At 46.7% G+C, this 26,188-nt stretch overlaps 1 protein-coding gene across 5 annotated transcripts in view; it reads right to left on the bottom strand.

The window, feature by feature from the left end:
• The window catches only part of PPP4R3B (protein phosphatase 4 regulatory subunit 3B), a 234,886-nt gene that overhangs the window by 17,360 nt on the left and 191,338 nt on the right, over positions 1–26,188 (bottom strand). For 4 of the 5 annotated variants that reach the window (XM_033937913.1, XM_033937915.1, XM_033937916.1 and 1 more), the window contains one exon: positions 3,215–3,399. In XM_033937913.1, the coding sequence (XP_033793804.1) occupies positions 3,215–3,399 (185 nt within the window). The remainder of the gene's footprint in view (positions 1–3,214; positions 3,400–26,188) is intronic. The other variant, XM_033937914.1, reaches the window with a different exon arrangement.

Consider the following 26,188-nt stretch of genomic DNA (forward strand, 5'->3'; position numbering starts at 1 on the left):
CCAGTAGAAGAACAAAGGTGTTGATGCCTCTGTACAGGTCATTAGTGAGACCCCACTTGAAGTATTGTGTTCAGGTTTGAAGACTGTATCTGGCGAACGACACAAAAAGGCTTGAAGCGATGAAAATGATAGGAGGCTTGTGCCAAAAGATGTATGAGGCAAGACTGGAAGCCCTGAATATGTACACCTTAGAGGAAAGGAGTGACTGGGGAGATATGATTCAGATGTTTAAATACTTGAAAGGTATTAACGTAGAACAAAATCTTTCCAGAGAAAGGAAAATGGTAAAACCAGAGGACATAATTTGAGGTTGAGGGGTGGTAGACTCAAGAGCAATGTAAGAAAATTCTTCTTTACAGAGAAGGTGGTAGATGCTTGAAATGCGCTCCCGAGAGAGGTGGTGATGAAAACAGTGACGGAGTTCAAAAAAGCATGGGATGGACACAGAGGATCTAGAATCAGAAAATAATCATAAATATTGAAGCACTAAGGCCAGTACTGGGCAGACTTGCACAGCATGTGTCTGTCCATATGGACATTTGGTGGAGAATGGGCTGGGGAGGGCTTCAATGGCTGGGAGAGTGTAGATGGACTGGAGTGAGCTTTGATGGAGACTTCAGTAGTTGGAACCTAAGAACAGTACCGGGCAGAGCTTTGGATTCTTGCCCATAAATAGCTAAGTAGTAGTAGAAAAAAAAAAACCCCAACAAATTTTTAGATTGAATCTAGATTGAATCAGGTTGGGCAGACTGGATGGACCATTCAGGTCTTTATCTGTCGTCATCTACTATGTTACTATGTATCCCTGATGACACTTGAGAGAGGAACAAAGAGTACTACGTCCCCCTCCTGATGTCCAGCGCGACTTGCTCACAGGTAGCGACTTAGGACGGTGCTTGGCAACACCTGAGTAGAGGTCATCCAGATCTATACCAACAAGAAGCTGGCACTTGAAAAGATGTCCGCTTAAGGTGATCCTTGAGGCGTCCCCAATGCAAAGACGGATCCAAGGAGTCTGGCACACAGACATTGCACCAGCAGAGAATGTACTAAGAACTCAAATGAGGTCATAAAGGGCGCCAAGCACCTAATCCACTCCAACCATCACCAGTGGAGGACAGGCTTGCACCTCCACAGAGGATGCATTGTGAGGTATCAATGACAGGCACGTGCCATAAAAGAAGTGGCCACCACTGCTTGGCTACCTGAAGATGCCGCTAGAAAAGAATGTCTTGCAACATAATATCCACTCTGTGATCCTATGAGTCCTTAAACCTCACTCCCCCATCACTAGGGAGGGTTGCGCGCTAGATAACCTGCGCCATGGCGGAATCTACTTCAAGCTGTTCAAAACCTGTCAAAAATCAGGATCCAGGTGATAAAGCTTAGAAGGTCAGAAAGAGCTTTCTGGGGTATCACATTGTTCTGAAACCAGACCAAGGAGCTGTGGACAGAATGGAAAAAAAAGGGCACAGGAGAATGGTCCAGGACTGAAGCCTGAGTGAAAGGTAGAAAATCCAAATGGAGCTCTTTCAGATCATCCATAAAGAGGCAGACAGAAGCCTGCTTAAAAATCTGCGAAGAAGAGCAAGCACCCAAAACTGGGTGCTCAGGGCGGCCAAGAAGACCAGCCTCAGCAAAGGCAACAGCCAGATCCAAAATAAAGACAGTGACAGGAGACAGAAGAATCATAATTCCTGCATGGCAACTACTGCAATCGAGGTCTGGCCCAAATTGAGGTTTTTTGCGGCAGAAATAAAAGTTAGAAAAAAGATTGATTTTAAAATCCAAGATGGTAGCCATCACGAATTCGTGCCAAAAACAGCAAAAATAAAAACCGAAAACAAAAAATAGCAATTTGGGTTCTGGGGGACCTGAACCCTACCCTCAGAAACTGTGAAAAACAACTTTAAAATCATTTTACAAGCCAACTCCCGAAGTTCCTATAGTAGAGAATAGAGGTTTACTCACAGTATGCAGTGCCAGACTGTCAGCAGCTTTAAACAGCATTTGAATGGAGGAAAAGGATTTTATGCTTTAGAAACTCCTCGAAATGGATCCAGACTTGAAATCTTCAGACAGCCAGACGGACAGACACTGATCTTGACCTCTGCCCCCACAGATCCTCATCCATGCGGTTGGGGGCAAGAAAGGCAGCCTGCACCTTGAAACCCGAGTGGGTTTCACTCCAGACGCAAACAGCCAGAACTTGAAAGCTGTGACAAGGTCACTGGAAAACAGACTCCCAGTGGAAGGGACTCCGAGTCTAGAAATGGTAGCACACAGCAGGCTGACTCCACATATCCAACAGAGTTTCTCTGTGATGCAGCAGTCTGGCACCGTGGGACTGTGCCCTTTCCTCCAACAGGGGACCACCTGAAAGGGGTCTCAAGGCACTGAAGCCACCAAGAAAATAAACTTTAAGGAAACAAAATAAGAAAAAGAAGCAGAGCAATTATAAAAACTTCTGCACGGATTGCTTCCAGAAATTGTAACTGGATATGTTTGCTAGCTCTCAGGCTAAGGGGATGGAGCATGTGCTCAGAAAAGTTTGTGTATTTCTGCAACTTCTGGAATGCGGGTTGAGATTGAACACCTAGCATATGGAATCCAGAAGGGACATAACAATTTAATTAGCAGATGTGCCCTAAAATGCAAAATTTGGAAATACATCTATTTTACATTTAGTTAGTATTTGAAACTATTTTACATTCAGTTAGTATTTGAAAATAGGTATGGTAAAGTTGAACACAACCAAAACTAGTATGGACAAAAATAACAAATGCACCCAAATTTAAGATGGGTACGAACCTTTGGGGGGAAAAGATTATAAAAGAATGGGGTTCTATACTGATTTTGATCCTTTTTGGCTATTGGCTGCTGTGAACTGAATAAAACAAATGAGGGAGAGCGTTTGAGTTGTGCAAGAAGTACTAGTAGAGCTGCATTGGCTTCTAAGGTGGTTGTGGTAACAAGCATGGAGAACCATTTTTCCCAGGAGAAAGGGTTGGTTATAAGCTCAGACAACTGCTTCACTAGTTTTGATGGCAATTTGAACTATTACAAAACTTGGTGTTAAGACATAAGTGAAGGTCTTAGCACTTGACTGAGTATAGAAGTTATAAGAATGGCTTACCAAAACAGCACTTTAATGCAATTTAAATATAGTTGGACAGATTCTATTTTTACAGCTCAGCCAAGTCATCTAAAATACCTTTTTTACTTTCCATAAATTTTTCATAACTATCAGGAAATTCATCTTCAGGTTTCAGTTTCTCAACAGGAGGCACGACAGCTTCACCTTCTTCCTCTTCATCCTCATTGAACCACATTTCTTCGTCGTCTTCAAGGGCTCTTGTATTTCTGCGAAATCTATTATTACGCAATATAGATGGCACACTGTAAGAAAGTTACATGGATATGTCATTTCTTTTGACTAATAGGATAACTAAAATAATATAGTCTACTTGCTACTAACATATCTATGTGAAAATTAACACATTTTACTAATTATTGATATATAGTATTATATAAGAGAATCAAAGTGATGAAAAAGAGAGATCACATGGTGTGGGGAAAACAATGCAATTATAAAACCATGCAACTTGTGAATTCATAATATTAACAGATTAATAAGGTAGGTCAAAACGTCAAGCCATTTCATAGCGAAGTTTGAGACTTTATGATATATTTCACAAATATTCAATAGCTGAAGGTAATAAAGTATTACTTAGCAACCAACTGTATTGGTTTTTGTCACATTCACCATTTAACATAAAACAAAGTCAATTCAGAATGAACAAACTCCCTCTGCAAGCAACAAAAAGACTGACAGTAAGAAAAGACCTTGAATAAGGAAAGGTGTCCAACAGAGCTTTCATGGATACTCTAGGAAATTACACACCTTACTCCTCATGCCTTGACCCTGGGGCATCACAAAGAACTTTACTGGTCTGGAAGGCAGCATAAACCTCTCTTTTCTAAAGCTTGTTCAATGATCCTTTTATCCCAGCCATCAGCTGCTGGTGACTTCTATACTAAGGCTGAATGCAGATTTTGCAGTGCTCGTCCCTCTTACTCAAAAAAAGAGGAATATGATGGCCTAAGAATCCAATTCTGATCTATACCTAAGCTTCTAATATTAGATTTTAAGTGATATACACCAATGAAACACCTCCAAAACAAAAAGCAAAAATACGTATCTGTAGTAGGTGTTCTCCAAGGACTGCAGGCATATATTCTCACACGTTGGTGACACCATCCACAGAATCTGGAATGGACACTGCCAAGTGCATTCTCATTTTAAAACATTAGGTAGTGCCCACACCATGCACAAGCAGGTGCCTTTCCGCCTGACATCAGCATGCAAGACCAACAGTTCAGTAAAAAGCTAAGAAGTCAACTAGGGGAGGAATGTGGGTTGTGAGAATATATGCCTACTGTCCTCAGAGAACACCTGCTACAGGTAAACAAAGAAACATGAAAACATAGGCATTAGAGAATGACACGGTGACAAAATTCATCACCGTTCCCGTCCCCGCGGATAACCGCGAGAAATAATCTCATGTCATTTTCTAGTGTCTATTTTGAACTCAGTCCTTCTACACCAGCATTCTTCAAAGCAAAGCTTGCGGGTCAGTGGTTGTGGATATTCATACTCTGATTCTTCCCTCTCTCCTTAAAGAATGACATGAAGATGGTTTCCCGCGGTTATCCACGGGGACGGGAACGGTGATGAATTTTGTCACCGTGTCATTCTCTAATAGGCATGTATCTTTGCTTTCTCCGAGGACAAGCAGGCATAATATTCTCACACTAGTCTTTAAGCCCGTTACATTAACGGGTGCTAGAATATATGTCTGTCTGTCTTTCTTTCTTTCTTTCTGTCTCTCTCTCTCTCTCCTTGGCTCCCTTTTTCTGTCTGTCTCCCTCCCCCCTGCTGTCTGTCTGTCATTCTTTGCCTCCATTTCCCTGTGCAGCAGCATTTCCACCCCACTTCCCTGTGGAACAGCAACAGCATTTCCCTCCCTCCCTCCCCCCCCCCCCCCCCGACTTCCCTGTGCAGCAGCAGCGGTATTTGCCTTCCCCTCCAGGTCCCTGTGCAGCAGTTGCAGTATTTCCCCCACCCCTTCTCTTCTCTTACCACGATCTGGCCTGCTCCGTTCAGCCCCTCCCTCGCGTTGTGTCCTGCTGCGATCTGGCTGCTCTGTTCAGCAACTCTCCCTTCCCTTCCCGTGGTCTAGCCTGCTCCATGGCCACCCCTTCCCTTATAGAGTTCCCCACAGGCAGGCAGGCCCAGCTTCTTCCTTGCGGCTCGAGTCCTTTTCTTAGTCGGCCCCCCCTTCCCTTCATGTCTGTCTGTCTGGGTATTTTTTTCTTTGTCTCTCTCTCCTTGCATGCTGCCTGTCATTTTTTCTGTCTGTGAATCTCCCTGTGCCTCCTTCCTATGTCCTTAGTGCCCCTTCCTATGTTCATAGTGCCCCTTTCTATGTCCTTAGTGCCCCCAGTGCCTCCTTCCTCCCCCTCCGATGCCAGCCTGCCTTCCATTGAAAACCCCCAACCCCCTCCGTTGCCTCCCATCCCCCTTCCATTTAAACCCCCCATGCCAGCCTGGCTGCCTCCCATCCCCCTGAGCAGCATATTTCCATGGAAACCCCCCCCTATGCCATCCTGCGTGCCTGCCTTCCATCGAACCCCCACCCCCCCTCCAATGCCAGCCTGCCTGCCTCCCTTCCACCGAAACCCCCCCATGCCAGTCTGCCTTCCTGCCTCCCATCCCCCTGAGTAGCATGTTTCCATGGAACCCCCCATGCCATCCTGGCTGTCTGCCTTCCATTGAACCCCCCATCCCCCTTCCGATGCCAGCCTGCCTGCCTCCCATTCCCCTTCCACTGAACTCCCCCCCACCCCCATGCCTGCCTGCTTGCTTGCCTCCCATCCCCCTGAGCAGCATGTTTCCATGGAACCCCCCATGCCATCCTGCCTGTCTGCCTTCCATTGAACCCCCCCACCCCTCCTCCGATACCAGCCTGCCTGCCTCCCTTTTCCCTTCCACTGAACCCCCCCACCCCGATGCCTGCCTGACACCCCCCTCCCCCGCCGACCCTACCCAGCACAACTGAAACCCCCGTTGACCCTCCCACCGCTACAGGGCTGACAAACCCGGCAGGAGCAGCAGCGTCCCAGGCACACTAAACGCGTCCCTGACGCGGCAGAAGAAATTAGGCCATTAGAAGACCCGAAGCAGCGTTTAGTGTGCCTGGGACGCTGCTGCTCCTGCCGGGTTTGTCAGCCCTGTAGCGGTGGGAGGGCCAACGGGGGTTTCAGTTGTGCCGGGTAGGGTCGTCGGGGGGGGGGGGGGGAGGGGAGTCGCGGTGTGTTAGTGTTTAGCCAGGTGTGGCTGGTGACAGGAGCTGCGGCGGCACCTTTAAACAGAAAAAATAACTCTGGCAAGGGAGCCGGCCAACTGGCAGTTCAATTCTGAGCTTCGGTCTGGTCTACTTCCTGCTCGCCTTGCCGTATTTTTTTTTTAGTTGTAAGACGCAGCGGTGGCTCCTCTCATGATCCCCACCTGCGTCGGAAGTCCGACACAGGCGGGGATCGTGAGAGGAGCCACCGCTGCGTCTTTCAACTAAAAAATACAATAGGGCAAGGAGCAGCAGGGAGCAGGTCAGATCGAAAAACAGAACCCTAAGCCGCGCATGCAAACTCCTACCTGCGGGTTGCTACAGCTCACGGAAAACGGACGCACGCAGAGGAAGTGCGCATGCGCGGCTTAGCGTTTTATTATATTAGATATGGCATTCCCAAACCACCAGGATCATGTCTTTGGAAGAGGTTAAACATTGAACAAACAGGAGCCTGGCAAATTCAAACAGAGCCAGAAGAAAAGTTAGCTTTAGGCACAGACTAAGTTCTGCAGAACTGCTTGCCCAAATTGACTGTCTATTCTGGAGTTGTGTTCTAAACAGTAATGAGAAGTAAAAGTATATATTGAGGAACAGGTAGCCGCTTTGCAGATGTCTTCAATAGATGCAGAGTAGAAATGAGCTACTGAGGCAGCCATAGTCTGTACACTGTGGGCAGTTAAATGGCCTTGCAACACCACCCTAGCTTGGCATCAGGAAATAATCTGAGTAGAACTTCCGGACTCTCTTCTGTAGAGGAGCAGGCTCTATTGCATTCTGCTAGAGAAGAGTCAAGAGTTCTTTTTTTTTAATCTTTTTTTAATTTTCAAAACTAATACAAAGTCCCAGGAATTATACAGACATTAATAATCAACGTAAGCACTTAAATTCCATCAATAACAATGCGGAAGAAAAATATCCCTCCCCTCCCATCCAATAATTTAATCAAGAAATAAACCAAAAAGATTTCCCCTCCCACCACCTCCCCCGTCCCGGATATGTATAGAAATAATATAAAATAAAAGACAACTATGTTGAAGTAACAAAGGATGTCAACGGGCCCCAAACCAAATTTAAAAAATTGCTATGCCCCAACATATCATTCATCTTTTTAACCTAAACATAAACTAGCCCATCAAAAAGGACAGTTGAGGCAGTTGCAATTTTCCCAATTGCAGGTTATCATTTGCATAGCTATCTCTGTCATAATTAGAAAAAGCCTACATTTGTAGCGATCCATGGGAGGCTTGATATGCAGCAATGTTCCACATATAATTGCCTCATAAGTCAAAGGGATTGTTGATTCCAGTATGAGGTTAATCTGTCCCCTTATTGACTTCCAGAAGTTGACTACGACGGGAGCTCACAGCAGCCATTTCCTATTGGCGATCTGCACAGGGCAGGAGAGTAGGAAGATTGCTCCTGCCCCGAAAGCCTGCTAGACCACCAGGTAAGACCGGGATGCCATGGGGAAGGCAGGAGGGAGGCAGGTAAGGTCCGAAACGCAGGTCCCTCCCCCCCAAAAAAAAAAAAAAAAATTGCGGATAATCGAAACTGCAAACATCGAAACCGCAAATAGGGAGGGAGAAGTGTAGAATCAAATCTTTTCCAGAGAAGAGAAAATGGTAAACCTAGAGGGCATAATTTGAGATTGCGGGAGGAAGACTTAGGAGCAATGTTAGGAAATTCTTTTTCACAGAGAGGGTGGTAGATATCTGGAATGCCCTCCCGAGGGAAGTTGTGGAGAGGAAAACAGTGATGGAATTCAAAAAAGTGTAGGATAAACATTCACATGCAACCCAAACTTATTTACGGATAGATGACATACGGGCTCATTGCAATCAGTGGGGGGATTTAGGAAAAGCTGAAATACAGGCCATTCAAATTTCAGAGGTGGCAGGTGTGTGATAATGTGCACAACTCAATGCACTTGATTTGGAATGCAGTGAGGCAAAAGGAGAAAACAGCAATTATGGCTATCGATGCCGAAAAGGCATTTGATAAGAGTAAATTGGGACTTCTTATGAGCAGTGATGCAAAAAAATGGGTCTGGTGGCTACATTTTGCTCTTGGGTGTGGGCCCTATATACACAACCAAGAGCATATTTAAAGATCAATGGTTGCTATACAGATTTCTTTTTGATAGGGAGGAGTACGAAGCAAGGATGCCCCCTTATCATCATTATTTGCTATCTCTAAGTTGTCAACTTACATTAGAGATCATCCAGATTTTAGGGGAATATGGGTTGGGGGGACAGGAATACAAGATTGCACTATTTGCAGAAGATATTCTGCTTTATATTAGAGACCCTGGGCTTACACGTCCAATACTTTTGGAGATATTCAAGTATTATGGAGGTTTGGCAGGATTTAAGGTCAATTTGGACAAGTCTGAGTTTATGGGTCTGCAGTTGACAGTTGAGGAAGAACAAAGGATAGGAGTGGCTTTTTCGTTTAAAATTGTGGGGCCTCATATTAAGTACCTAGGGATATATTTACCATTCAAGCTGAATCATCTGTATCATAAGAACATAAGCAGTGCCTCTGCTGGGTAAGACCAGAGGTCCATCGTGCCCAGCAGTCCGCTCATGCGGCGGCCCATCAGGTCCAGGACCTGTATAGTAATCCTCTATCTATACCCTTCTATCCCCTTTTCCTTCAGGAAATTATCTAATCCTTTCTTTAATCAAATTAATTATGAACAGATTATGCAACATATTACTCAATCTTCAAAAGTGGAGGGGGCTCTGGTTGTCTTGGTGGGGTAGGATAGCGGTCTTGAAGATGAACGCCCTGCCACGCTTATTGTTCTTATTTTAAACTTTGCCCATATCAGTCCCTAAAAGGTTGTTACAGAACTTACAGAAGAAATTCATTATTTTATTTTATTTATTTGTTTATTTTGAGAGGGGGGTTAAATTTCCCATACTGAGGAAAAAGTTTTATGGGCTCCTAGGAATCAAGGTGGTATAGCTGTCCCTAATTTACTTTGGTATTACAACCTAGGATTACATATCAAACAATTTTTTGTAGGATCACAGCCCTTGAGATGGTGGATGTGAGCCTCCCATTCCCGTAGAGACAGATTGCTCAAGGTGACGAACCCCTTTGTTCATCATTTGATTGTGTTATGGGGAACTCTTCAAAATAAATTGGGCAGAGAGCATAAGATATCTATGTTAGCAGCTGTACAGGGGGAACCAACTTTTGTAGCGGGGAGAGATAGTGGGGTGTTTTCTAGGTGGGAAGCCTTGGGTTTATAGGTTTTTCAGGGAAATAGGCTAGCACTCTTCAGGATAGATATCAGATTCCTTCTAGGAATTTTTTTTTCTTTTTACAGTATATGCAGCTACGCCACTTTATGCAGGTGCAAGGCTGGCTGGATGTATCCCCATTTTCCTCCGAGTACCTGTAAAATCTTATGGTCCTTATTGGGTAGGGTTCCCAGGCCAATCTTTGTATTATATACCTATCTCAGGGGCTGGGAGAAATTTTCATGTTCCTTCAGAAAACAATGGGAGGTTGATTTGAATCATACAGGGTGCCCACAAAAACACTCCTTGATTTTAAATTGTTACAAAACCAAAATTTATTGGAATATTCTTTCATCTTTTAGGATACAGTTTCCTCAACTCAAAGTTTCATATGGTATCTGTTGATTATAAACACTCGATGTGCGCCCCACCTGTTACTAAGCAAACATTGATAACTGAGTTTGGACCAGATTCTCCAAAACATATCTGGCATAATTGCGTTTATAGCTTCAGTGATGCGTTCCTACAGATCATCCATAGTTGCAGGTAGTGGAGATACATACACTCTGTCTTTCACGTACCCTCAAAGAAAAAAGTCACAAACAGTATTGTCTGGTGATCTCGAGGGCCACTTGAAGAACACCTGGTCATTTTGTTGCATTGCATTGTCTGAAGGTCATAACTTCTGCACCAATTGCAACTTATAAGGATGAAAGTGCAAGCAACTGTGTAAGATCTTGCTAACCATGCTTTTTGGGACTTATATTTGCTGTCATCTTATTTGTAAACATTCCAATAAGTTTTGATTTTGTAACCATTTAAAATCAAGGAGTGTTTTTCTGGGCACTCTATATTTACGGAACAATATAGGAAATCTGTTTGGAAGTTCAGTTGGCTTCTTCATGTGTCCTAATCCAGGAAAATACACCATCAATCCCCAACGGCATATAATAAACTTCAAAGTGCCTAATTTCTAAGTGATCTTTTTTTCAGATAATACATTTCTAAGTACCTCTATGGTCTTTAGTTCCAGCCAACCACCAGCCAAATTATTTGAAAGCTTGTTTCTCTTTCTGGCTTTTATTCATCATCAGATCTTAGTTGTTTTTTTTAAAGTGCTTGTGCTCTATATTCTATGTTTTGTGCAAATCGATTAACTTTTCTTATACAACTTTAAAACTTTTGTACTTAGCTTTAGATATTTCTTCATTCTTTTTTTAAACCTCAGGAAGGACCTTAAGGTTCAACCAGTTTCGCCCGAAGGCTTTTTCAAGAACAGGTCCCCCCTTTTGTTTTGCTCCACAGCATCCGGACGTTTGTTCTTCTATGTACATATGGAGCAAGGTTTTTAGACTGCAAGCACCGCGCATGTGCGAGTGCCTTCCGCCTGATGCCAGCTTGTGAGGTTGTCAGTTTTTTGCTTTCCGTGGAGTGATTTTCCTCCTCTAAACCTTTAAGCGTCTTATGGTCAGGAGCGTCTTATAGTGCAAAAAAATACTGTAAGTCCCTGAGCTTATCTATTTAACTTTAGGATTCTCTTTTCCTAAATTTGTAAGCAATTTATCAGCAAAGCAGTGAAAAGTGTAGTATCACTTTAAGCTTTAGCAAGTTTTTTTAGACTGCATGCACTGCACATGCGCGAGTGCCTTCCCACCTGATGCCAGCTCACGAGGTCATCAGTTTTTTGTTTTCCATGGAGTGGCTTTCCTCCTCTAAACCTAGGTGCGTCTTATAGTGTAAAAATACAGTAAGTCCTTGAGCTTATCTATTTAACTTTAGGATTCCCTTTTCCTAAATCTGTAAGCAATTACTCAGCAAAGTCTTACCAATGAAGATCTCTGTCTCTGGAAGTCCTCTCATAGTACCTTCTTCTGGACTGAGAGGGGAAATCAGCAGTGTCCTATTTATGTGCTGCTAGTTACTTGCTGATTCAAACAGTGAAGATATCTCTGTCTCTAGAAGTCTTCTCATAGTACCTCTTCTGGACTTAAGGTGGTGATCCACTACACTGGCCATAAGGTCATCCAGTCATTTACCAAAGAGTATCTGTACTTTAAAGGGAAGACTGCTCAAAGTAGCTTTGGAAGTTGAATCTCCTGCCCATTACCAAAACTTTGCTTGTTACTCTGATATCATACAGGGCATCTGCCATAATCTACTCCCTCCAGTACCAGCTGAGGACATATGTCATAACCTGGTACCAAAGTCTGATGTAACCTGCTGTGGCATGCCTGTGCCATAAACAAGGCTGCCACTGCAGCTTTGATTCCCAAAGCTAGGGCCTCAAATTGCCTTTTTAGGACAATGTTCACCTTTCAATCCTATGCACCCTTTAGCATCACGCCTCTCTCACTAGGCAAGGAGGTATGCTTGGTAAACTGCACCACTGTGGAATCCATTTACGGCTGAACAAAAACCTGCTGAAATTTAGGAACCATGGGGTGAAACCTAGACACAGTCTTAGCTACTTGTAAGGCGCCCTCTGGAGTCTCCCACTGATCCATGATTCACTAGAGGTAGGTCTTGTCAGACAAATCTTATCAATTTCTTTGAATGGGTGATCAGAGAATTGGATAGAGGGAGTGCGCTAGATGTGGTGTATTTAAATTTTAGCTTAGCATTTGACAGTGTTTCACACAGACATCTAATAAGTAAACTGAGTGCCCTGGGAATGGATCCAAAGGGACAGGCTGGGTCAAGAATTGGTTGAGTGGGAGGCTACAGAGGGTAGTTATCAATGGAGATCGCTCTGAGGAAAAGCAATATTACTTACCGTAACAGTTGCAATCCAGGGACAGCAGGCAGCTATTCTCACTAATGGGTGACGTGATCCAACGGAGCCCCGATGCGGTGACGTGATCCAACGGAGCCCCGATGCGGACACTTCTTTGAAGAAAACTCGAAGTTTCGAGTTGCCCGCACCACGCATGCAAGAGTGCCTTCCCGCTCGATGCACCGGGCGTGTCTCCTCAGTTCAGCTAGCTGAGAAGCCAACCCAGGGGAGGTAGGTGGGACGTGAGAATAGCTGCCTGCTGTCCCTGGATAACAACTGTTACGGTAAGTAACGCTGCTTTATCACAGGACTAGCAGGCAGGTATTCTCACTAATGGGTGACCTCCAAGCTAACCAGAATGGGATGGTGGTGGAGTTGGCAATTTAGGAGAATAAATTTTGCAATACTGTTTGGCCAAACTGTCCATCCCGTCTAGAGAACTTATCCAGACAATAGTGTGAAGTGAAGGTATGAACCGAGGACCAAGTGGCAGCTTTACAAATCTCCTCAATCAGTGTTGATCTGAGGAAGGCTACAGAAGCTGCCATCGCTCTGACCTTGTGGGCTGTGATTTTTCTGTCAAGGGGCAATCCAGCCTGGGCATATCAGAATGAGATTCAAGCCGCCATCCAGTTGTAGATGGTGTGCTTGGAAATGAGGCGTCCCAACTTGTTCGGATCGAAGGAGATGAAAAGTTGAGGAGCAGATCTGTGAGGTTTGGTGCGTTCTAGGTGGAATGCCAAAGCACGCTTACAGTCCAGAGTATGAAGAGCAGATTCTCTAGAGTGAGTGTGGCTTCGGAAAGAACACTGGTAGAACGATGGATTGGTTGAGATGAAATTCTGAGACAACCTTAGGAAGGAATTTCGGGTGTGTGCGGAGAACCATGATGGAATACTGTAAAAGGCGGGTCCGCAACCAAGGCTTGTAGCTCACTGACTCTTCGGGCAGAAGTGAGGCCAATGAGAAACACCACTTTCCAAGTGAGATACTTCAGGTGAGCCTTGTGAAGAGGTTCAAATGGAGGTTTCATAAGCTGAGAAAGAACCACATTGAGGTCCCAAACCACCGGCGGCGGTTTGAGGGGAGGATTTACATGGAAGAGTCCTTTCATGAATCTGGAAACCACCGGATGAGCAGAGAGAGGTTTCCCTTGAAGAGGCTGATGGAAAGCAGCAATTGCACTAAGATGGACTCGTATCGATGTAGACTTGAGACCAGAATGGGAAAGGTGCAAAAGATAATCCAAAACTGAAGACAAGGAGGAGTGTTGTGGCTCATGATGATGAGAAAAACACCAAGCAGAAAATCTAGTCCACTTTTGGTGGTAGCATTGTCTAGTAGCGGCTTCCTTGAAGCTTCCAGGACATCTCTCACAGGTTGAGAAAACGGGAGAGGGGTTACGTTGAGAGGAACCAAGCTGTCAGGTGTAGAGACTGCAGGTTGGGGTGAAGCAGAGATCCTTGATGCTGTGTAAGCAGAGATGGAAAGATTGGTAGGAGGTATGGCTCTCTGCTGCTGAGTTGAAGTAGAAGGTAGTCTGGGCCACCGTGGAGCAATCAGGATCATGGTGGCATGGTCCGACTTCAGCCTGACTAGAGTCTTTTGGATGAGAGGGAATGGAGGAAACGCATATAGAAAGCGATTTGCCCAGTCCAGGAGGAATGCATCTGCCTCGAGGCGCTGAGGGGTGTAGATCCTGGAGCAGAAGTGAGGCAGTTTGAAGTTGTGGGGGGCTGGAAAGAGGTCTATCTGAGGCGTTCCCCACAGAGAGAAGATATGATGCAGGGGCGTGGAATTGAGGGTCCACTCGTGAGGTTGCAGAAGACGGTACTCAGGCTGTCTGCTAAGGCATTGTCCGCCCCCTGAATGTAGTCTGCTCTGAGGAAGGTGTTGTTGCAAGTCGCCCAATCCCACACCTTCAGAGCTTCCTGGCAGAGGGAGGCCGATCCCGTGTTTCCCTGCTTGTTCACGTAGTACATGGCGACCTGGTTGTCTGTGCGAATGAGGACAACCTGGTCGCGAAGGAGGTGTTGAAAGGTCTGGAGAGTGTTGAAGATCGCCCTGAGTTCCAGGAGATTGATATGGCACTGGCGGTCCGTGCTGATCCAGTAACCCTGGGTGCAGAGGACGTCCAGATGGGCCCCCCAGGCATAAGTTGACGAGTCGGTCGTGAGGACTTTCTGGAGGTGGGGGGTGTGGAATAACAAGCCTCTGGATAGATTGGAGGAGAGCATCCACCAGCGAAGAGACTGTTGTAGAGCAGGAGTGACCCGGATGAGGTGAGTCAGAGGGTTGGACGTCTGGGACCACTGGGACTCCAGGGTCCATTGGGGAATCCTGAGGTGAAGTCTGGCAAGTGGAATCACGTGAACTGTAGAGGCCATGTGGCCTAAAAGGACCATCATTTGTCTCGCTGAGATGGACGTGCGAGAGGACACTGAGTGGCAGAGATGAAGAAGGGCGTCCCTGCGTGGGGGCGGGAGGAACGCGCTGAGTTGGGTAGTATCCAGAATCGCTCCAATGAAGGGAAGAGTCTGGGACAGTTGCATGTGGGATTTGGGGAAGTTGATCTCGAATCCCAGATATTGCAGTAACCAAATTGTCTTCTGGATCGCGAGAGCGGCTCCCTGAGACGTGGAATCCTTGATGAGCCAATCGTCCAGGTAAGGAAACACTGGGAGGCCAAGGCTCCTGAGTGCTGCGGCCACCACAACCAGGTATTTGGTGAAGACTCTGGTTGACGAGGACAGGCCGAAGGGTAGCACTTGGTATTGGAGGTGAATGTGTCCAACCCTGAATCTGAGATATTGACGGGAGGCTGGATGAATTGGAATGTGAGTGTAGGCTTCCTTGAGATCCAGTGAGCATAACCAGTCGTTCTGCTCGAGCAGGGGGTACAGTGATGCCAGGGTCAGCATGCAAAACTTTTCTTTGACCAGATATTTGTTGAGTACCCTGAGGTCCAAGATGGGTCGCAGGTCACCCGTCTTCTTTGGAACAAAGAAGTATCAGGAGTAAAACCCCTTGTTCTGTTGGTCCTGGGGGACCGGTTCGACAGCCCCCAGCTGTAACAAGGCCTGAGCTTCCTGAAGAAGGGCGGTCTGGGTCAAGTTGGAAGGATACTCTCTTCCAGAGGAGCTTGGTGGAACTGAAGGGAGTATCCTTCTTTTATGATGGAGAGAACACAGAGGTCTGTGGTGATAGTTGTCCATGATGGAGGCGACCTCCGATGGGTGGATTTACTGAGGAAGGGAGGACAATGGAGGACAATGGAGAAAATGTCCTCTTTGAGACAGTCAAAAGAGCTGGGGGGCCTTAGGTGCAGCCGGTGGCTGAGGCTTATGCTGGTGTTTCTGCGGGTGCTGTCTCTTCACAGGCTGCTGGGGGGAGCCTGTTTTGGAGGGTAGCCCCGCTGGTATACCAGCGGCGGGCGAGGCTGGTGAGGAGAAGCAGGCCTGGGCTTCGGACGTAGGATGGACTGGAAGGATTGTTCATGGTCCGATAGCTTCTTGGTCACCGCCTCGATGGATTCGTCGAAGAGTTGGTGCCAACGCAGGGAACGTTTGTGAGCCTGTCCTGGAGGTTGGGATCCATGTCGATGGTCCTCAGCCATGCCAGGCGGCGCATGGCCACTGAGCATGCTGTTGCCCGAGCCGCGAGCTCAAAAGCGTCGTACGAGGACTGCATCAACTGTACCCGGAGCTGGGATAGCGAGGCCAGCGCTTCTTGGTACTCGAAGTGTGTCCTCGTGTCCACGTAGGGCATAAACTTCTGGAATACCGATAGAAGGAACTCCAAGTATGTTTAAAAAGTGGAAGTTGTAGTTCAAAACTCTCGAGGCCATCATGGAGTTCTGATACACTCTCCTGCCGAATCGGTCCATTGTTTTTCCTTCTCTGCCAGGCGAGACGGCGGCGTAGACCTGGGAGGGATGGGATCGCTTCAATGATGACTCCACCAACAGGGACTGGTGAGAGTTGAGAGCTGTTGAACTCTTTGCGATGGACCGTACGGTACCTGGTGTCCAGTTTACCCGGGACAGCAGGGATGGAGTAAGGTGTCTCGAGGCATCGAGCGAAGGTCTGGTCCAGAAGCTTGTGCAACGGAAGTTTATGGGACTCAGCGGGTGGTTGAGGGAGGCGCATAGTCTCCAGGTATTCCTTTGAGAATTTGGAACCCGTGTCCAATGGAGGAAAGAGGAGAAGGATGGTTGGTCTGCCGTTGCCTGGCTCCGTGATGGGCTCGATGAGGTCGAGGCTTCCGGGTCCGCTGGGGACAGGGATCGAGATGGTGAGAAAGATCCCATTGTGTCCTCGAGTTCTGGCTTCGGTGGAGGTGAATAGTCCAGGTATGCCTGTTTCCGCCGAGGCGAGGCATGCCTGGATGAATGTCTCGAGGAATGCCTCGATCGGTGTCGAGAGGTTGGCCTCGATGGACGGGGTGAGGCAGGCTTCGTTGAGGCCCCCAGGTAGTGGATGGGGCTGGAAGCGGTCGATTGAAGCAGGGGTTGCTGCCGTAGGGGCTCGAACCCCGTTGGGGTGATCGGTTCCAATGGAGGCATTCACAAAGACTCTGCTCCTTGCATCGAATGAATCGGCTCCAACGGAGGCACTCGCAAAGACTCTGCTCCTTGCATCGAGTGAATCGGCTCCAACGGAGGCACTCGCAAAGACTCTGCTCCTTGCATCGAGTGAATCGGCTCCAACGGAGGCACTCGCAAAGACTCTGCTCCTTGCATCGAGTGAATCGGCTCCAACGGAGGCACTCGCAAAGACTCTGCTCCTTGCATCGAGTGAATCGGCTCCAACGGAGGCACTCGCAAAGACTCTGCTCCTTGCATCGAGTGAATCGGCTCCAACGGAGGCACTCGCAAAGACTCTGCTCCTTGCATCGAGTGAATCGGCTCCAACGGAGGCACTCGCAAAGACTCTGCTCCTTGCATCAAGTGTATCGGTTCCAAAGGTGGCATGGGCAAAGACTCTGCTCCTTGCGATGCATGCATTGTTGCCAGACCAGACATTTGCAGAGACTCTGCTCCCTGTTGAGAGTGTGTTCCCCACTGAGGCACTGGAGGCTGCTCGACCTCGCGGGAGGCCTCCGCATGCCCAGACTGGATTTGAGAGAGAAGCTGAGGCCCCATCGTGGTAAAGAGCTCAATGAAGTGCTTCTGTAGCATGGTCTGGAACGAGGCCGGAAAGGATGGATCCTTATCTGAAATGGGACCACCTGCCCGGGCCTCGCATTCCCTCAGAGCAGCGTGTGAGTGCTTGGACTTAGAGGCCTTGGGCACTTCAACACGACTGGGGGAATGGGCTGCTGGGCTACCTGACCTGAGGAGGTTGAGGAAGGCATTGCAGCAGGCGCTGGAGTCTGAGCCGGGACAAACGAGGCAGGCTTGATGAGACTCGGTGTTGTAGAGGTGGAAGACTGTGGGACTGCGGATGATGTCGAGGGAGCAGGTCCCTTTGAGGTCGACGGCTCCATCGAGGACTCCATGAAGAGCGATTCTCACAGGATGCAACAGTACTTGAAAGCACATGCGGTGAGTGTGGAGCAAGGCTGGCACGATTTCGGGATGTGTTTAGGCCCGAGACACCGAATACAGCGTCGATGAGGGTCCGTTAGCGAAATCGCACGCTGGCACTTGGCACACTTTTTAAAACCGGTGATAGGCCGGGACATAGGCCGAAAAAGCTCCGCTGCAAGATCAAAGCCGCGGGGCTGCGGCCACGTGGCTTGCCCGGTCGAACGGTACGAAGAAATTTTTAAAAAAACAATAAAACACGATGAAAATCAGCGATTACGATCAATTAAAATCAAAACCGCGGACTTAGAAGGCACAAGCGAAGGGACTTTGCGCAGAGAGTCGAAGATGGACTTCTCGGCTCCGCGGAAAAGTAAGAACTGAGGAGACACGCCCGGTGCATCGGGCGGGAAGGCACTCGTGCATGCGTGGTGCGGGCAACTCGAAACTTCGAGTTTTCTTCAAAGAAGCGTCCGCATCGGGGCTCCGTTGGATCACGTCACCCATTAGTGAGAATACCTGCCTGCTTGTCCTGGGATAAGGGATGTTACCAGTGGTGTGTCTCAAGGTTCTGTTCTTGGGCCTGTTCTTTTTAATATTTTTTATAAACAATATTGCTGCAGGGCTGTCGGGTAAGATTTGCCTCTGCAGATGATACCAAAATCTGCAATAGAGTAGACACCCAGGATGATGTGAATAACATGAAGAAAGACCTGGCGAAACATGCAGAATGGTCTGAAATTTGGCAGCTAAAATGTAATGCTACGAAATGCAAGGTCATGCATTTGGGCTGCAAAAACCCGAGGGAACAGTACAGTTTAGGGGGTGAAGAATTTATGTGCACGACAGAAGAGCAGGACTTGGGTGTGATTGTATATGATGATCTTAAGGTGGCCAAATAAGTTGAAAACATGATGGCAAAAGCTATAAGGAAGCTAGGGTGCATAGGGAGAGATATAGCCAGTAGGAAAAAGGAGGTACTGATGCCCCTGTATAAGACTTTGGTGAGACCTCAATTAGAATATTGTATACAATTGAGACCACACCTTCAAAAAGATAAAAAAGGTTGGAGTCGGCCCAGAGGAAGGCTACTAAAATGGTGCGTGGTCTTCGTCATAAGGCATATGGGGACAGACCAAGATCTCAATCTTCATACTATGGAGGAAAGGTGGGAGAGGGAAGATATGATAGACGTTTAAATACCTACGTGATGTATATGCGCATGAGTTGAGTCTCTTTTATTTGAAAGGAAGCTCTGGAATGAGAGGGCACAGGATGAAGTTGAGAGGTGATAGGCTCAGGAATAATCTAAGGAAATACTTTTTTAAAGAAATGGTGGTAGATGCATGGAACAGTCTTCCGGTAGAGGTAGGGAATGTGTCTGATTTAAAGAAAGCATGGGATAGGCACGTGGTATTGCTTAGAGAGAGGAAGAGACAATGGTTACTGCAGATGGGCAGACTGGGTAGGCCATTTAGCCTTTATCTGCCATCATGTTTCTATGTAGTGCTGTTTGGATGTGCGGAAAAAAATGTGGTCTGCGATTCTAGTTTCAACTCCCTCAGGGAGTCTGTAATAATGTGCAGCACCGATGTTGATTTAAAAAGCCAACACACTGAGAGGTCCCTCCCCCTTGTGAAAGACCTCCATTGCATCTTGATTTCTAAGCCTTATAGGACAACCTAGATCCTCCAGGAGCGAAGCCTCACACTGGGATAGTAAAGGTATGACATCTGACCTTTTCCAGCTGGGCTTGCTGGCCCAGAGACATGCTGCTCTCCGGAGTGGAGGTACTCTGGGGGTGAAACTCCCCCTGTGACAGCAGTGGCACATTTGTAGGCGGCACAGGAGGACCCCAACAAGTTAAGTAGGCGTTCCCTAGGAAATTAACAAAGTCCAGGGTAAAACCCTGTGCTGACAGCCCCACGGATTCATGTAGGGGCTCAGACAGATCTCTCTTGGGCGCTGCATCTTCTACATGCTTGCATTTGGTGCCTTCGCTATTCTGAGCATCCTGAAAGGAATTTTTTCATAAAACTCGGGCACTCTGCAGTTCCTCAGCCCTAGAGATCTCTGAGGAGGCTGAGCATATGGGCTCCCACACCTCCATCATGTGCCCCATGGTACGCAGATGCTCCTCCACTGACTATCAGCACAAAACTAGGATAGAATAACAAGAAGAGTCTATTCTTATCGTTTTTAACAAAAAATGAGTTTTGAGGCAGATAGAGGCTTTTAAAATTAAATTGGGAAAATCCAAGATTGCCACTGCGGCAGTGATCTCTCACCAAAAATGGCTGGGGGGAGCTACCCTGAAACTCAAGTCAGAGAAAGGCTTTTTGAAGGTGGAGGACTATCTCTGGCCTTAAAAACTCTTAAAACAGGCAAATTCAGACCCTCCCAATTTTTCCCTATAGACTGTAATAGCCTTTCTCACTGTGCCTTGATGGTGACTGCCTGTGTCAATCCTGCTGCAGCTGAAAGGAGAAGACTTTCTGCTTCTGGACAGAGTTCCACAAGTCCAAAAACTTGATCTTTGGGCTAATAATCAGGTCAAGTCTGAGACCGTGTGCGATGGGAAGAAAATCGTAGCCGAACCATGAAGCCCAAATGACTTTCCCCTGGGGCAAAACAGACTATGCTCAAGCCTCTAATAAATCAGTGTGAGAGCTAGCTCCAAAGAGAACAGACCCCAAGCTCCAAAAACTGTTAGTGCAGGCCGGCTACACAGGTACACCTGAGAATTGCCCTGCTAGCAGCAGACTGCTCCCAGGGTCTGCATCCTCTCCCAGGCAGAGTTGTCTCAAGTTGGGGACCTCTGGGCACTGACGACTAAAAGAGAAAACCCTGAAAATAATAAAATTAAGCAGAGCAGATCAGAAAGACACCTTCTCAAGTCACTTGCAAAAGGAAAAACGGAAAGTGGCAGTACAGTCCATTGCGGAAGGAGGCAGAGCTGAAAGAAGTAGACAACATCCTTCTGCAAGCAATTTGCGACCAGGGGTATAAAACCCATCATCTGGAATCCTTTGCCCTACAAGCTGAGTTAGCATTGATTCTAGTGCCTTCTGCAAAAATGGAAACTGGCAACTCACTGGTGTTAACAGCCTTGTCTTTATTAGTGGTGACTCCAGTACAACAGCACTCTTTCTCTCTCATTTTACCAAACATCCCCTTATTTCTCCTATATTCTTTTCCCAGCACCATTATCTCCCCACTTTATTTTTTCCACAGCTCACATGATGTGGAAGGATATGGGGGTGGCACACAGGTCACACATCCCAAAAGCTATGCTGTAGCAGTGCTGTCCTAGGAATGAGAATGGAAAGACAGGACTTAGTAACTGAGCCAAGAGGGAAACCAAATACCACATAGTTGGAGGGCAGTGAATCCCTTACCCCCTTCCTGTAACATCTTCTTGCTGCCATGCTATTTCTTTGAGATGATACAGCATAATGAGCCCACTTAATGTAACACCACAATCTCCCATAAGATGTAACAAAGGTATGATGAAAAAAGATGAGTTGCTTTTTATTCCCCTTTCAAATTGAGACTTGATCATAGGTCTCTGCATTTTAGAGCCTCCAGTGTAAAGCAATTTTAAATATATTTTTTCAGATCATGGCATCATATGCTGCCACAATCCCCTCCTGCTCCCCAATATCCTTCCAGGAAAATAAACATTAATTCTGGCTGGAGAAGGATAAAAAGCACAGTTACTTACCATAACAGGTGTTATCCAGGGACAGCAGGCAGCTATTCTCGCATGTGGGTGACGTCAATGATGGAGCCCGGATGCGGATGCTTCACAAGCAGACTTGCTTGAAGAAACTCAAAGTTTCGAGTTGCCCGCACCGCGCATGCGCGAGTGCCTTCCAGCCAAGCACAGGGTGCGTCTCCTCAGTTCTGATAGCTAGCAGAGAAGCCTATCAGGGGAGGAGGGTGGGTTGTGAGAATAGCTGCCTGCTGTCCCTAGATAACACCTGTTACGGTAAGTAAATGTGCTTTATCCCAGGACAAGCAGGCAGGTATTCTCACATGTGGGTGACCTCCAAGCTAACCAGAATGGGATGGTGGGAGTGTTGGCAATTTAGGAAAATAAATTTTGTAATACTGTTTGGCCAAACTGTCCATCCCTTCTGGAGAAAGTATCCAGACAATAGTGAGAAGTGAAGGTATGAACCGAGGACCAATTTCCTCAATAGGTGTAGATCTGAGGAAAGCTACTGAAGCTGCATTTGCTCTGACTTTATGGGCTGTGACTTTACTGTGAAGGGGTAATCCAGCCTGAGCATAGCAGAAAGAGATACAAGCCGCCATCCAGTTGGAAATGGTACGCTTAGAAATAGGATGGCCCAATTTATTTGGATCGAAGGAAACAAAAAGTTGAGGAGCAGTTCTGTGTGGTTTGGTGCATTCCAAGTAGAAGGCCAAAGCATGTTTACAGTCCAGAGTATGAAGAGCTGATTCTCCAGGATGAGAATGAGGCTTTGGAAAAAACACTGGATGTACGATGGATTGGTTGAGATGAAATTCCGAGACCACTTTAGGGAGGAATTTAGGATGAGTACGAAGAACCACCTTGTCATGATGGAACACAGTGAATGGTGGGTCAGTAACTAAAGCTTGCAGCTTACTGACTTGTCGAGCAGAAGTGAGGAGGGCAATAAGAAACACCATTTTCCAAGTGAGATACTTCAGATGAGACTTATCAACTGGTTCAAATGGAGGCTTCATGAGTTGAGAAAGGACAATATTGAGATCCCAAACCACAGGAGGCGGTTTGAGAGGAGGTTTGACATTGAAAAATCCTTTCATGAATCTGGAAACAGATAAACAGAGAGGTGTTTCCCTTCAATAGGCTGATGGAAAGCCGCAATTGCACTGAGATGGACTCGTATAGATGTAGACTTCAGGCCAGAATTGGATAAGTGCAAAAGATAGTCCAAAACAGAAGATAAGGAGGAATGCTGAAGCTCCTTATGATGAGAAAAACACCATGTAGAAAATCTAGTCCATTTTTGGTGATAGCATTGTCTAGTTGTAAGCTTTCTAGACGCTTCTAAAACGTCTCTTACAGATTGAGAAAACTGAAGAGGGGTTATGTTGAGAGGTACCAGGCTGTCAGGTGTAGAGACTGCAGGTTGGGATGAAGCAAAGATCCTTGACTCTGTGTAAGCAGAGAAGGAAAAACTGGTAGAAGGCATGGCTCCCTGCTGCTGAGTTGAAGTAGAAGAGTACCAGGGTTGTCTCGGCCACCGAGGAGCAATTAGAATCATGGTGGCATGATCGTTCTTCAATTTGTCCAGAGTCTTGAGAATGAGAGGGAATGGAGGAAATTCGTAGAAGAAAAGATTTGTCTATTCCAGAAGAAAAGCATCTGCCTTGAGGCGGTTAGGAGAGTATATCCTGGAGCAGAACCTAGGCAGCTTGTAGTTGTGGGGAGCTGCAAAGAGGTCTATCTGTGGCGTTCCCCACTGTGAAAAAATGTGACGAAGAGGCGAGGAATGGAGAGTCCATTCGTGAGGTTGCAGTAGACGACTCAAGTTGTCCGCCAAGCAATTCTTCGCCCCTTGAATGTAGACAGCTTAGAGGAAGGTGTTGTGGCGGATTGCCCAGTCCCAAACCTCCAGAGCTTCTTGACAAAGGGAGGCAGACCCTGTCCCTCCTTGTTTGTTGACATAGTACATGGCGACTTGGTTGTCCGTCCGAACGAGGACGTGTCGTGAAGCAGATGTTGAAAAGCATGGAGAGCTTTGAGGATCGCTCTGAGTTCCAACTGATTGATATTCTGACGATCTGTACTGGTCCAGAGGCCTTGAGTACGGAGACCATCGAGATGAGCGCCCCAAACATAGGTCGAAGAGTCTGTCGTGAGGACCTTCTGATGAGGTGGTATTTGAAAAAGCAAGCCTCTGGAAAGATTGGAAGAGAGCATCCACCAATGGAGAGACTTCTTCAAGGAAGGAGAGATTGAAATGTGGCGAGAATTAGGGTCGCAAACTTGCATCCATTGAGATACCAGGGTCCACTGAGGAATTCTGAGGTGAATTCTGGCAAAAGGAGTCACATGTACTGTGGAGGCCATGTGACCCAGAAGTACCAACATGTGTCTCGCTGAGATGGAAGAGCGGGAAGACACTGTATGACAGAGTTGAAGACGAGGTTCCAGACATTGTTGTGGAAGGAATGCTCTGAGTTGGGACAGTGTCCAGAACAGCTCCAATGAATTGTAGATTCTGTGAGGGGTGAAGTTGAGATTTGGGAAATTTGATTTCAAATCCCAAACTTTGTAGGAACCAGGTAGTCCTTTCTTCCCACTTATCCTTATGTTTCTATGGCAAATAGGTCAACATTTACCCAGTTTGTACGGTCTGTATTCCTGTAGTTTACTATAGGAAAGTATGTTTAATCGTCATTTTTGTGAAATGTTAATACTTTTTACTCTGTACAACGCTTTGTAGTATCGAAAAGGCGTTTAATCAAAAATTGAATAAACTATAAACTATAGTCCATTGGGTCGCTAGAATAACCCCTTGAGATGTGGAATCTTTGATGAACCAGTCGTCGAGGTAGGAAAATACCTGAAGACCATGATTCCTTAGAGCTGCTGCTACCACTACCAGGCACTTGAACACTCTGGGAGATGAGGCCAGGCCGAAAGGTAGTACTCTGTATTGATAATGCAGATTTCCCCACCCGAAATCTGAGGTATTGATGGGAGGCCGGATGAATAGGGATATGAGTGTAGGCCTCCTTGAGATCCAGAGAGCATAACCAGTCGTTCTGCTCGAGAAGGGGATAAAGAGATGCCAGGGACAACATTCAAAACTTTTCTTTGACTAGAAATTTGTTGACAGCCCTGAGATCCAGAATGGGCTGCAGATCGCCCGTCTTCTTTGGAACAAGGAAGTAACGGGAGTAAAAACCCCTGTTCTGCTGTTCCAAGGGAACTGGTTCGATGGCATGGAGAGAAAGCAGAGATTGAGCTTCCTAAAGAAGAAGGGCGGTCTGGGATGGATTGGAAGGATACTCTCTTGGAGGAAGCTCTGGTGGAACCTGAGTGAAATTAAAAGAGAATCCTTCCCTGATGATGGTAAGCACCAGAGGTCGGATGTAATTATCGTCCATCGGTTGTAAAAATGATGGAATAAAAATTATAATTGAGGACTTTAGAGGTCATCATAGCATTTTGATAAATGTGACGGCCGAATTTGTCCTTAGTTTTCCCCTCCCTTCCAGGAGGAACTGTGGCATAAACCTTGGAAGGATGAGATCTCTTCAAGGAGGATTCAACAAGTAGGGATTGATGAGATAACTGTGAGTTGTCAAACCCTGTACGATGCACAGTTTTATACCTAGAGTCCAATTTTCCTGGAACAGCTGGTATGGAAAAAGGTGTTTCCATGCATCGACCAAAAGTCTGATTCAAAAGCTTATGAAGTGGAAGCTTAAGACACTCTGCCGGAGGTTGAGGAAGATGCATGACTTTTAGATACTTCTTAGAATACTTGGAGCCAGTATCCAATTGAATATCCAAGTCTACAGCCATCTGTCGCAGGAAAGAAGAGAAAGATAGCTGATCTGCCAATGCTTTGCCTCGAGAAGGACTCGAGGATGTCGAGGTAGCCTGTGTCGAAGAAGATGCTTCGGCAGGGAAGAAGGCATCAAGGGAACCTGGTGACTTGGACGAAGCAATCGAGACCGGAACATCATCGAGGTCCGGCATCAGAGACCTCAAACGAGGAATCAGTGGTCTGGTCGAGGTTGGAGTAGATTGAGGCTTCAAGGAAGATGGTCTATCATGAGAAGAACGATGCCTGTAAGGATGCCTTGATGAAGGTCTCGAACATCGGTGAGAACTGTGTCTGGAACCAGATCTCGAGGATCGAGGAGATTTTGCCTCGGAGACATAGACTGCCGATGCCGATGTGTGAATAGGACTAGAGGCTGTAGATCTAAGCTCCAGAGGCTTGGTGTAGGAACCTCGATGCACTCTCAAAGACTCTGCTCCTTGTTTAGAGTGTGAGGATTCTTGAGGCACTCGCAAAGAATCTGCTCCTTGCTTTTCGTGCTTGGATGCCAGACCAGACACTCGCAGAGACTCTGCTCCCTGCAAAGAGTGTGTAAGTTCAGACTGGGGCAGAGGAAGCGGCTCGACCTCGCAGGAGGCTGCTGAATGCCCAGGCTGGATAAGAGGAAGCAGTTTGGGTCCCATGTTAGTAAG

This window comes from Geotrypetes seraphini, chromosome 3, assembly GCF_902459505.1.
Source record: "Geotrypetes seraphini chromosome 3, aGeoSer1.1, whole genome shotgun sequence".
NCBI classification, from domain to species: domain Eukaryota; kingdom Metazoa; phylum Chordata; class Amphibia; order Gymnophiona; family Dermophiidae; genus Geotrypetes; species Geotrypetes seraphini.